This window comes from Rousettus aegyptiacus, unplaced genomic scaffold (assembly GCF_014176215.1).
Source record: "Rousettus aegyptiacus isolate mRouAeg1 unplaced genomic scaffold, mRouAeg1.p scaffold_m13_p_3, whole genome shotgun sequence".
NCBI classification, from domain to species: domain Eukaryota; kingdom Metazoa; phylum Chordata; class Mammalia; order Chiroptera; family Pteropodidae; genus Rousettus; species Rousettus aegyptiacus.
The window spans coordinates 6576697-6589190 of NW_023416306.1; the positions used below are offsets into that span (position 1 = coordinate 6576697).

Below are 12494 nucleotides of genomic sequence, written 5' to 3' on the forward strand. Positions count from 1 at the left end.
GGCGGGGTCAAAAAGCGGTCTTAAGCTGAGCCTGCCAATGAGGGCTGAGGGCGGGGACTGCATTTGCGCTTGGACTCGCCTCTATCTAGTTTCAACCAATGGGTGAGGGCGGAGCACGCGGGCCACGCCCATAACTTCCCGTCCCAACTCAGGGCAGCTGCAACTGTCCTCTCGGGGGCGGGTCTGCAATTCCTGCCGACTCCTCCGCCTGGCCCAGCCCTGCCCACTGAGAGCTGCAGGACGGAAGTTCTCCAGAGGACTGTCCCGGGCTGCTCATTCTCCTCTCGGACGCAGAGCCCGGCCAGCGCTCCACCTGGGCTGTCGGGGGCGGGGCGTGGCCCGGTGGCGCCGCAGCCCGCCTTTGTGCGGATCACCACTCGGAGTCCTCAGACTGCTGACAGCTACAGAGCCTGCGACGAGCAGGACCTCCAGGTGCTGAGGACCTGCTTGGGCAGGGTCCTCCATGCCTCATATGTGTGACCGATCTGTGTTTACATGATGAGCTGGATGCACTCTGTTAGGTTCCACTCACTTCACAAATCATCCTGACTCTTGAATCTTCATCTAAATACTTCCCCAACTTTGAGTCCCCGGCAGATGTTAATATCCAGCTACTCTACGTGTGCACCGAAGTCACTGCTGGAGACGAGGCTGAGATCAGGCTCTGGAGAATCCAGCCATTTGTATCCAACACTCTGGGTTCACGCAGCTGCGGGGGGGTACTGTGTAATTCTGGAAATAACCAGGGCTTTGAGAGTAAGAGGCTTAGCTCCTAATCTTTCTCTGGGCCTCTATTCCCTCATCTTTAGGATGACAATATCTGTCTTTCAAGAAAGTTTTGAGTAGGGGCAGTGCATATAAAACACCAAACACATGCAAAGCACTCGAAAGCTAGGCAGTATGATGATCATGATAGTTGTTTTACCTAATGCAACCACCTGATTGTACTATCTTTAAAGACTTAGGCAACCTCCCCTCTGTGCTTACACAGCATCTTGTTGCTCGAGTTATAAACTCTTATCACAGCACCTTTTTACTGCTTTGTAGTCACCTGTTTACTTCTCTCCCTCCCCCAGTGGGCACGACCTCCTCCTCTGGATGGCACCCAATGTTTGCACAGTGGATGCATTCCTCAAGTTCCATGGGCAAACTGCTCAGTTAGATGGGTTATTTTGTAACTCAGTCAGTGGGGTATGTGGAGAGGATGCCCCAGTGAGCCCAGCTAGGACCAGCCAGCCCTCTGAGCCGTGGACCCCTACAAACCTGCTCCTGCCGTCTGTCTGGTGGTCTCCCTCCCCGTGAGTGTACAGCGTTTACTTCTTGAACTTTGTAAGCAGGTATTGCTGCCAGAGCCGTCTCCCGCCCCGCTTCATCGAGCTATGCACCATCGGTCTGATTAGTAAGGTCCACCTCTTGCCCTTTCTACAATCATTCTTCAGATCTGTGTCTTTGGTCAAATCATGGGGCGGCTATGATGCTACCTGCATTTGGGAAGAATGGTCTAAAAAGCTATCGGTTTTTCTATTCCAGTTTGAGAAGCAAGAAACTTCAGGGGAAAAGATGACAGGAAAAACACACATACAAGCTCATAAAGCTTATAGTTTAGTTTAACATGAAAAACACCAGCCAGATCCAACTGACACTCAGGACACTCGGCCTGGCTCTGTATGGTGGACAAGGGAGGGTGCACAGCTCTAGGGTCAGAGAACTCACAGGCTCAAACCATTGCCCCTTTCTGAACTTCGGTTTCCTTATTCGAAAGCAAAAAATAATAAAACCGAATTCACAAAACATTTTGGTGAGGTTGAGATACAGTGTGTAGTTGATTTTGTGTTTTTTCCTACATATGAAAATGGCATAACAAAACACAAAAGAACGGAATGCTGAATGCCTCATGCTGCAAAGGCCGTGAGAAGACACATTTGGTTGTGAACGCCCCGCCTGGGTCTACCTAACAAAGCATAGTCTGTACTTTATTACTAATTTACTGTCATACTCTTGCCTCTTGCCTTCCACTGAAGGGACCCAGGCAGCCTTCAGCTTGGATCCATCTTGTTGGACCATTTGTGGGACAGGTGGGTGGCGGGGGAGCTCTACCCACAGTATGCAAGGCCCACGAAGAGGCAGGATCCAAACTTCGTTGAACCTGTCAGATCAAGGTCATGTCACACATAGCTCTCTGCACTTACAGAGAAGACCTGCAGAACTCCTCAGAGCTGCTTAGACAGGAGAAATGATTTAATGTTTCTTCTGATGGGGAATATCAGCAAGAAGAAATTTAATAAAGTGGATTGTCAGACTAAAACCAAAGGTAAATTACCTTTTCCACACAGATCAAATTTTTTACAGTGTCAGTGAAATTAGATTTTCCCCTTCAATCGGTCCTGGCTAGAGGCTGACATTTCAGTTTTATTTGCATTTGGCCAAACCCACGTTTTCTTCTCACTCTGAGGAGGGAGCAAGGGAAGTCAGATGAATGACGAGAGGAGGGATAATCATTTCGTTCATGTGAAACAGCAAAGTAGACCCAAACAAGAGGAGGGAACTTGAAAATGATAATTTCGATAACTGTTCCCTGGTTATATGATCTCAGAGTAACAATAACACCAAACAAAGTAATCTGAAGATCACCTAATAAGCTCCTATACCTTATTATTTTTTTGTGAGATACAAGGAAAAAGAAATGGGAGCCTCTAAGATCTAACCACTCAGTTTTTCTCAAAAGTCTACAGGTAGGAAGGCGGCTGGTTCTAATCACAGCGAACTGAAACAGTAACGGGCCAAAGGTACAGAAAGAAAACTTATTTATAATTAATTTTAAAAGCAATGGCTTTTCTTTATAAAAGAAACACATTATGTGACATAAATCAAAACCATAATGAAAAATAATTTTTCCATCTAAGTATATAAAATATAAGAAAAGGTTGCCATAAATAAGAATGAACATTTTTGATTTATTCAAAGTTTCGATCTAAAACTTCAGTGAAATCTACCACCTATATTACAAGGGGACTGATGGTTCCTGAACAGAATGAAACAAAAGTTGAGAAAAATGGCACCAGACATTGGAAAGTGACCCAAACTGGCCGAGTGTGCAGAAGGTTTGGTCCAAGAGATCACGGACGGGGTAAAAGCCACATTTGTTGAGAAATAATGTTAGAACTGGTTAAAGAGTATAAACCTCCATAAGAAAATTAAAGGTGGTGAACTGGATTCAGCCTGTTTACTTCAAGTCAATAATGTCCTCATCTGAGAAAGCCGTGAGCTGGAAGGGGCTGCTGCCCCAGGCTGGGCTGCCATCTCTGTCTGCCCCAGGGTCCGGGTCGGAGCCTGTCGAGTGGCAGTGCCCCTCGGGATTGGCTTCGGAAGCAGAAGGACTTTCCAAGGAGCCAGACGTGATCCTAGAAGAGAAAAGTCATTGGAAAAGGGTGGCCGGGAGCACAGCTGGGCCGGGCCTACTATGTCGGGCAGTTTCCCGTTCCTCTGAGCTCATAAGCCCGTTTCTCACACCCCAGCCCCCACCTGTTACGGAGGAGGAGTCACTCCTGACTGCGTTCTGCAGTCAGACAACCCCAAGTCATGGGCGGTGTGTTTTAAAGGCCAACAGTGACACATCAGAGGGGTTTGTGAGGCATTATTTACTTTTCTCAAGTGCCAGGCCTGATAATGTCACTCAAAATCTCAGACCCTCTTGTGGCTCCCATAACCTGAGGATAAGGCTGAAACTCCTACCCAGGGGACCACAGGCCACAGGACCTGGCCCTGCTGGCCCCTCCGGCCTTCTCCCAGCCCCTTAGTGCATCTCCGTGTCTCTCTCTCAGCTCAATGTCACTTCCTCCAAGAAGCCTTCCTTGACCTCCTCCCACCAGAGCGGGTCTTCTCTCCACCCTACCCCCATCATTCATTTTCTTTTAAATTTCCTTACAGCACTTGTCACTATTGGGAAAGACTTAATGTGCTGATTTGTGCATAGGTTTATTGTCTGTTTCTTCACACTAGAAGGTAAAGTCCACGAGGGCAGGGACCTTGTCACATACGAGGGGCTCAGGAAGAGTCTGTTAGATTAAGGCATGAGAAGTGCTGCCCCCACTTTGCCAGGCTGATGCTTCCTTGATTATAAGACTCAGCTCAGCCTCTCCCGGGGTTTGAGACCCTCCCTGTCCCAGGCATGGGCTAGATGGCGGCCCTCATTCTTCTCCATCACCTGCCACCCTGGAATGCTGTACTTCCTGGGATGTCCTTGCTGGCCTTCCCCACTGACCCGCGGACCCCCTGAAGGTCATCTCCGAACCTCCAACACCCCGCTCAGGGCCATGCACTCCGTGTGTTGAATGAGGTACTGGAGCATGCACGATGTTGCTTGAGGGACATGGAGAACCGTAGGGGACAAATCGGTGGGATTCAACAAGTATTCACTGACATGTGATACTGAACTGCCATCCAGAGAGTCTGCAGTGGTTTCTAGTCCCACCAGAAGAATTAAAGAGTGCCTTTTTCTGGTCATTCTTACTGAGTACTTTTGTTTAAGAAAAATCTCTGTCAATCTGGTAAGCCAAACAATATAAGTGTCTTCCTGTATGTTAATGAGCATTTGTTGGATTGCTAATGAGGAAGCCCATTTGTCTGGGCCTCTTCTAGGCAGGTTGTGCTCTGGGGACCCTCTGCTGAGCTTAGTCAAGAGCATTATCCATGATCAGACAGGGCCTCGTAGCAGTGCTGTGACTCGAAGGGCCACCGCCCTGAGCAGGGGCTGCAGGGGGCTGCTTCCTTTACCTGTCACTGCTGGTTGATCTCACCGTCCCTGGCTTGGGGCCTCCTTGGCTTTCTTCTAACTGCTTCCGGGCTTTTGGTTTGGGCTTTGGTGCTCCTTCTGACCTGGGTCCACCTTCATCGGCGAGGCCTGGATTGCAAGGGAGAACCACGGGTCAGAGGGTCATCTTCGCTGGGCTGCCATGGTGATAGAAAATGCCCTTTCCTTCTTGGGAAATTAGGTTGGGAATTGGTGCATTATTGGGATAGAGTCAAGAAGAAATAAAGTATGTATTTCTAACTAGTTGTTTTTCTTATTGGTGGAAAGTTCTTTTCTCTTGGCTATAAAAATATATACATATTGCCCCCCACTCCAAAGTTAAAAAAAAATCATAGACTCAGAAGAGTCTAATGAAGGAGAGAAAATCTACAGTTCCTATTGGTGCAAACAGTAATTCTCCAACTCAGAGGTGCGATTTCAGAAAAGCACAGTGGTTTGTTAAACGGTGGTTAAAGATCAAGCTTTCATGGCCAAGCGCAGGTTAAAAATAGCAACACATGTATTTTCAAAGCACAGCGGAAACAACCAACTTCTAAAACCAGTGGACTTTGCAGCGTCAAAGCCTGTGCTGTCAGCTGGCCTGAATCCCCGTCTCCAGTTTTTTTTTTTTTTTTCTTTGAAACGTGACTGTAGGGCAGGCTGCGCCGAGGCCACTGTCCTTACAGTTTTGTGCCATGCAGCTCCCAATTCGAGGTTTCAAACCCGTCCTTACTGGCTCAACACCTCACTTCCATTTTTTCTCCTTTGATTTTCACAATTCTGAGCAAAAGCCTCGCCTTTTCACAGTATATCACAGTGCTTTCTTTTTCTCTGGTCTGGTATCCCATGTACAGATGAAGAGAGAAAAAAGCCCAACAGATATCTTGCATCTGTACCACCCCCCCAGGCCTGCCCCCGTGGTTTAGGGGCTTCAAAAAGTGATAACTGAACTGCATCACAAATACGGACAAACGTGGTAAATTTAAACTCTGGGATATACAAATATAAAATGTTATCTCAGAACTGTAGGATGTAAATCCTTCTAGACTTCTTTTTTTCAGCCCCCCTAGGAAATCATACCTACAGATATTTAAAATTTAAAAGACTGTATCAGACTAGACATACTATTGACCGACTGCCTTCCCCCACCTTGCCATGGTTTTGGGCAGCTTTCCACTCCAATAAACACAGGTGGACACGTCAATGTTGGGGCTGAGCTGCACAGGATTCTTTGGCGGAGGTGTGCTGTAATTTATTTATAAATCCCGTATTAAAGGGAAAGTTTCTTTTTAACTCATTGTTTTTGAGGATGATAAATATCCAAAGATAAAACCAGCCGGTATATTTACAAACGGGGAAAACAGAAACCGAGAGCCATTACCCAGCAGCTCCCTGCGGGTCCTGCTCGCTATTTCTTTAATCTCCATCCGGGACAGGGACAAGGAGTGAGTGACCGGAATGGCGGCTATGCCCACTCCGATGGAGGTGGGCGGGGTGATGACCTTGGAGACCAAGGGCGATTTCAGAGGTCGCTCGATGCTTCTGCCGACAAGGTTTCTGAGCGGAATCTTGTACAGGTTTTTTGACTGAATTTCGCCTGAAATATGATTCAGAAAAGAACATCGGAACTTTAAGAAAAGTTCATATTATTCTCGAGAGGCTAATTTCTGGTTCCTCAACCTAGTTAGGATGAAGGAAGATTTCACGTCGTTCGCTGATCTCCCAAGTCCCGTGAGGAGCAACCAGGTGACGGTGCCTGGTGGCTTTGCCTTCTAAGGGCACCATTTTCATGGGTAAACTGGATAAAATGCACCCCCTACGTGCTGTGCCTACGAAGGAGCAAAGAGCAGACGAGACCGTGAGCAGCCGCGGTGCCTCCGCAGCACGGCCACCTGCTTGGGGAGCCCCGCGCTCACAGTAACGAGCAGCCGTAAAGACAACCGACGTGGTGAGAAGTTGGGACAAGCTGTGTTTGAGCGACCGGTAACCACAGCAAAGGCCTCTGGGATTGGCGGGTGAAGCCAGATGGGGTGAAAGGCTGGGTGTGCTGAGTAACGTGTAGGTTTTATGGCCATATCCCTTTAGCTCCAAAACACACGGTGTGGTTAATATCCCTGAAGGAAAAATAACTTTGCTTGGCAAGTTGGAATCTCTCTAGCCCTCAACTCCCTTCCCTTCAATGAAACAAGTTTTTTTTTTTTCTTTCATGCTGAGATCTTTGTTGTTATTGTTAGCACAAAGCTTCTTAAGAACACAACCCATGCATTCAGAATGCAAGTTTTGAAAAATGACTTTCTTAGGCAGTAATCGCCTGTTGATACTGGACACCGAACTAGACAAATCAGAATAGATTAAAAATATCTATTAATAAGACAGTAGAAATGGACTTCACCTTCCCCCAGGGAAGAAGGAAACACTGGAGCATCTCGGCCCGGGGGTGTCTGAGGAGAATTGTGGGCGCTGGGCCCCTTGGAGCTGCCTCCAGATGAGACCTCATTCACAGCCGTGGCTGCTGTGAAGTATATATCCGACTAGAAGGAAAGAGAAATATGACTGAGCTGCCTGGTGTTGCAGGCCCTGCACCCACGGGCCCTCCTGTCATCACTGCCAACGATGCCCGGGGACGGGGACTCTGGGGGGAAAGCCCCACACAGCCAGGCCAGACTTTTCCTGAGTACTCGGCTCCCCACAATTTTTCTTATCTATCTGTTGATACACCTTCCGCAAACACGAACGCGATGCACACGTCCCTAACTTCTCAGCCGCCTGGAGTGTCAGACCCGGAGAGGACGTGGGGACTTAGCTAGGTCTCCTCACAGACGGGAAGGGGGTCGCTCACGCCCTGAGCGAGCACACCCGTGACGCGCTGGCCCCAGTGACAACGGGAGGGTGGTGTGCGAGCCAACGCCGGTGTTCGAGGATGTTTCCTACGCTTACTATCATCCATCCGAGTGGTGGAAATACTGTACAGTGGCGGTTCCCGAGCACTGCTTCCCAACTCTGTGCCCGTGGCGTCACCCGGGAGGCCTGAAATCAGTCGCACCACGGAAACTGACACACGCTACGCATCTGAGCTTGACCGGTTGTTCTGCTGATCGTCTAGACTTAAAGTGATGGAGGAGTGATGAGGATAAAGGTACGCTGAGATTAGTGCCGAAGCTGAAAGCAGTTTTGGTTTAATGGTTGATCTGTGTGAGGGTGAGGAACAGTTTCATAGTCGATCACGTACCGGATTTAATGACAATAAACTTATTGGAAAAAGAATGAATGGATTGAGCCATAACTCCAGCTGTAAAATTTTCCTTGAGCTGCAGCCATAGGTTGGCTGCAGGTAAAAGAGTTCAGCAAAAACTGACAAACGCATTTTGTGAGAGCCAATTGGCTAAATGGACATTAACATAAAAGGCAGTGGATACTTTATTATTTGTAATTTGTAAGCTGTTCTAATTTTTATGTCAAATTTATAATCAACGAAGGTACAGATGTATGTATGTGTGCATGTATGTCTGTGTGTGTTAGTTACCGGCACACCACGGGGCCATGCTCGCGATTCAGGCGGCTCGGTCCTTGCTGTCACAGGGCAGTCGCCCGCGACCAGACGTGATGCATGTCAGGATGGAGCAAGGGCCCCCCACCCCGCTGGGGAGCGCGGCAGAGGGGCCGGCCCGGTCTGCCAGGGCTGGGGAAGACTGTGTGGGGCCGACTCAGGCAGGGGACTACGGTCGTCCTCCTGGATCATGGAGCAGGGACAGAAGACGCCCTGGGAAGCCATCTTTTCTTCCCGTGCCCCTCGGTTTTGCTCTAATGCTGGGTTACTAGACGCGGATCGCTCAGTCAGCCACACAGAGTTCAGGGGACTCAAATTCACACTGAGGACAGAACGCGGCACAGGAAGAATGCCCTATTGCAAGCGCTCACTTTTCTAGACTGTCCTCGGAGTGTCCTTGGGTGTGACAGTGACCTAGTCTGATGGGGGATAGCTCTTTTCAGCCGAGTGCTCCCCAGCGGCCACTGGCACGGAATGATGCTTAACAAGACTAGGGAGAGGTGTTTTTAAGCCCCACACGCCACACGTGAAAACCCCACCGATGAGTCTTCCCCATCTCTCCTCTGCCGCTGTGATGCACAAGTGGTCCTGTCATCAGGGGCCTGGCTGGATGAGACCGCCTGGTGCCCCTCAGACAGAGGTCAAGTCCTGGGCATACTCACCCTGGAGGCCACGAGCTGCAGCTGGGGCAGGACCGCCGTGTGGACCAGGTTCCCGTTCACCACCAGGCGGATCTCGATGGAGTCGGTGGTGAAGGCCAGCAGGTACGGGAAAGCACAGACTGCAAGGTCACGGGCCGCGTCAGCCCCCCAGCCCGCCGGCTCGGCTCGTGGCTGAGGAGGTGCCGCGCCGGCCTCGCGTTCACCCTCCCTCCTCCGCAATCCTCCAAGTCGCCCAGTTCCCCTGGCTGCTTCTCTTCTTCCTTCGCGGGCCGTGTCCCCCAATTCTAAGGGAGCCGTCACCCCCAACGCGGCCCCCCCTGAGCTGCCTAGCTTCTGTGCTGTCTCCGTTTCTCGCCGTACACCTTTCCCTCCTGCAATCCTGTACCCAGACCTGCGGAGGCTCCCGGCCCGAGCCCTGCGAGACGCCCCCTTACCGTCCCGACCACTGCTGACAGCGCCTCCGGCCCCTAGCACAGCCCTTCCGCCCAGCAGCCCTCACCTGTGCTCAATCTTCACCCCGTCAGGTACTCCGCCTCTCGTGTGTGCCTGGCAGGGGCTGCGTCTTACTCCCTGGCCCTCACGGTGCCCCTCGGGTATGAGGGGTTTGCTGAGCTTTTTGTCATAGGTCGGCCCTTCTTCTTGACATCGGTGTTATGACACACTGACCCCCAGGCCCTGCCACTGCCTGGTCGCCCAGCGATCCCGCGCTTGCCTTTTTTTTTACTGGCTCCTTCACGCGCTCTCTGCCCTCTCTCTGGGGAATGCATCCGTTCTCTTGGCTTCACACTCACTCTATCACACCCACGGCTCCTGCCTTGCTCTCTCAGGTGACCTCCAGGGTCGTGGCTCAGAACCTGAAAGCCGTTTCAACCCTTCCCTCTTTTATTTTTTATTTTTTTTTAACCTTCTCTAATCTGTCATGAATCCCGACCGGTCCCTTCGGTTTCTTGGGATCAGCAACTCTGCTCTCCTCGCAAGGCTCTGTAATGTTTACCTCTCGACAAATTCTTTTTGTTGAGAAAAACAGTCCTAACTCGAACATTCTCGGCTCGCTCTCACCAGGCAGATGCCCGGCTGTGGCTCTCGAACCATAGAAACAAGGCACCACCACTCAACATCCTGACACTTCTGTGGCCGGCAAAGCACCCAACATTGTGTGATTCCAGATTTTCAAGCTTTGAAAGAGTTAAGAATGGCACTCACTGAACGCAATGTGCCTCTCCTCCCAGTCAGTCAGCATTTCAAGGCTGGGTCTCTTGCTTTTGAATTTTAGAAAAAGGAAAGCGAGGCTCAGAAATGAAAGGATGCTCAGAGATACCCCAGCAGTGAAGCTGAGATCGAACTGATCTCAAATGCTCACTTGCTCAGGTGCTGAGGACAACCCGGAGGTCCAGTGGGAGACAATAGTCCCAAAAGGGGGACAATAAAAACAATTAAAGAAGAAAAAGAACACTGAGCACTCATCAGACTCACATAATTTATGGCGATTTAGCAGAAAGCCAAGGGGTTTGCTTCCATGGGGTCAAACAGCTCAGACAAATCTATGCAGGGGGGAGAGAGTTATCGTAAAGGTTTTTCTTACCAATCGCATAAGGAGCCTGGTTCCAACAGAACTGGAAATCTGACGCAGAGGGTTGAACCAAAAAAGAGCCCCCATTAAATGGACAAACTTTTTTATAGATGCAACTGTCTGCAACGAAACAATAGCAACTCATTTTTGTTAGAGGCAATACTTAGATCGCTGCACTCAGATAAATGAAAAACAGACAACGAGAATAGCATCCTATCTGCTCGTCTCTTACAAAGAGCTGGTATGAACGTTGTCGCGACGCCAGATTCTGAGGGTCAGGAGGCACTTGGCGCCAGACTGACAGACGGCATCAATACAAGGAATCGCACGTAGCTGCCATTTGGGGAGAATCTACCACGTGCCAGGCGCTGAGCTTTAAAACTATTTGTTTAGCCTGTACAGCCTCATGGAGCAGGTACTAGTACTACGTTCATTTTACGGATGAGAAAATTGAGGCAAGGAGAGGCGAAGCAGCTTGTCCAAAGTCTGTCCTCCAATGCTATGTGGCACAGGACACGGGTCTGCCTGATGGCAGAGAAGGGACACTTGGTGGTCACCCCCAGGGGAAGGAAGCCCTCACACACTGACGAGCCCCACTTAGCAGGACAACTCCCCCCTCTTCCCGACATGTCACTACGAAATCCTGAAGCCGTGTGCCTGTATCACCGTGGAGAGCCTGAGCCAGCATCAGATCAAGGCCAGTTGCCTCTGCTGCCCTGTTGCTGGCCTCTGAGCACCAGGTGGTTTGCGCCCTTTCGGAGCCAGCAAGTTCACGTGGGAACAGAGGCCCCTTTGATTCCAGAAGCCCATCACGGTTTACTATACAATTTTATTTTTAAAATCCTTTTTAAAAAAGTTTTAGTGAGATTTAATTTATATACCATAACATCCGTCCATTTTCAGTGTGCAGTTCAATGAATTTTAGTCGATTTAGAGTTGGACATCGTCACGCTGTGACTGTGCGAGATTTTCATCACCCTAAAACGCAAACTCGAGCCCCTGAAGCAGCCGCCCCGGTCCCTGGTGCTGGGATTGAAAGCTGCACCCCCTCCGGGGGAGGGGCGGATGTGGGAGCAGAAAGGCTGATGGGGACCCCGTGAGGCCAGGCGGGAATGGTGGCGGTGAGGGCAGCGGGGCCAGGACAGCGGCAGCCACGGCCCACCTGAAGCGCCAGCCCCGTCAAATCCTTCTGGAACGTCCCGCTCCCTTGGCGCTTGGGGACTCCTTCAATGTGGCTACTGTGCCTTGTAAAACAGTTACCTTGCACTGTCTTGTAACTATTTATTCCACGTAGTGAGTTACTGGGGGAGAAACAACTAACTGGAGTCAGTATCGTTTGATTTTGCTACAACCGATTCGCTAGGGGAGAAAAAACACTCTTGCTCCCTGAGAAAACAGACGCCCAGGGTCTGCCCAGGGTCCGCCCTCCCGCGGCCCTCACCTGCCAACTCCCGGGACTGGACGCCCTGAGGCTCGGCCAGTCCTCCTCCTCCCACACTGGCCCCTCCGCCCCTCTCCTGAGTCACAACGTTGCCTTCTGCACTGGGTCTTTCCCGATGGCTTTAGGACATTGCTGCTTATTCCACTTCCTAGAAAAACAGAACCCGCCTGAGCTCTCTCTCCCCTCCCCCCGCCCCCCTCCCCTGTAGCTATCACTCCCTTCCTTCCTCTTTGCCCCAGAAAGCAAAATTCTTTGAAAGAGCCGTCTGGTCTCCTCTCCCTAGTTAGTCCCCATCGCCATTCCCTCGTGTCCCGTGCAGTGAGGCTTTCGCTCTCCCACCGCTGCCCTACAGACACCTGCTCTGACCCAGGTTTCCGAATGCCCTGCCCCCCATCACCCTGCAACCCCGAGAGCAGCTCTCAGACCCTGGCTCCCCCGGTCTGAGGCAAAGGACACAGCAGGTCACTCCCTTTGTTAACACTGCC

The 12494-nt window shown here is 50.5% G+C and overlaps 1 protein-coding gene across 9 annotated transcripts in view; it reads right to left on the minus strand.

Annotated features, from left to right (window-relative positions):
* Window positions 1-1591: 1591 nt before the first annotated feature.
* Window positions 1592-12494, minus strand: part of GARNL3 (GTPase activating Rap/RanGAP domain like 3) — a 126938-nt gene continuing 116035 nt past the window's right edge. For 6 of the 9 annotated variants that reach the window (XM_036217590.1, XM_036217592.1, XM_036217591.1 and 3 more), the window contains 6 exons: window positions 10581-10688; window positions 8999-9117; window positions 7182-7320; window positions 6171-6386; window positions 4774-4900; window positions 1594-3401 (listed from right to left, as the gene is read on the minus strand). In XM_036217590.1, coding sequence (XP_036073483.1) covers window positions 3224-3401; window positions 4774-4900; window positions 6171-6386; window positions 7182-7320; window positions 8999-9117; window positions 10581-10688 — 887 coding nt within the window. In that variant the 3' untranslated portion in view covers window positions 1594-3223. Of the gene's footprint in view, window positions 3402-4773; window positions 4901-6170; window positions 6387-7181; window positions 7321-8998; window positions 9118-10580; window positions 10689-12494 lie in introns of all 9 variants that reach the window. The other 3 variants (XM_036217588.1, XM_036217587.1, XM_036217589.1) reach the window with 3 other exon arrangements.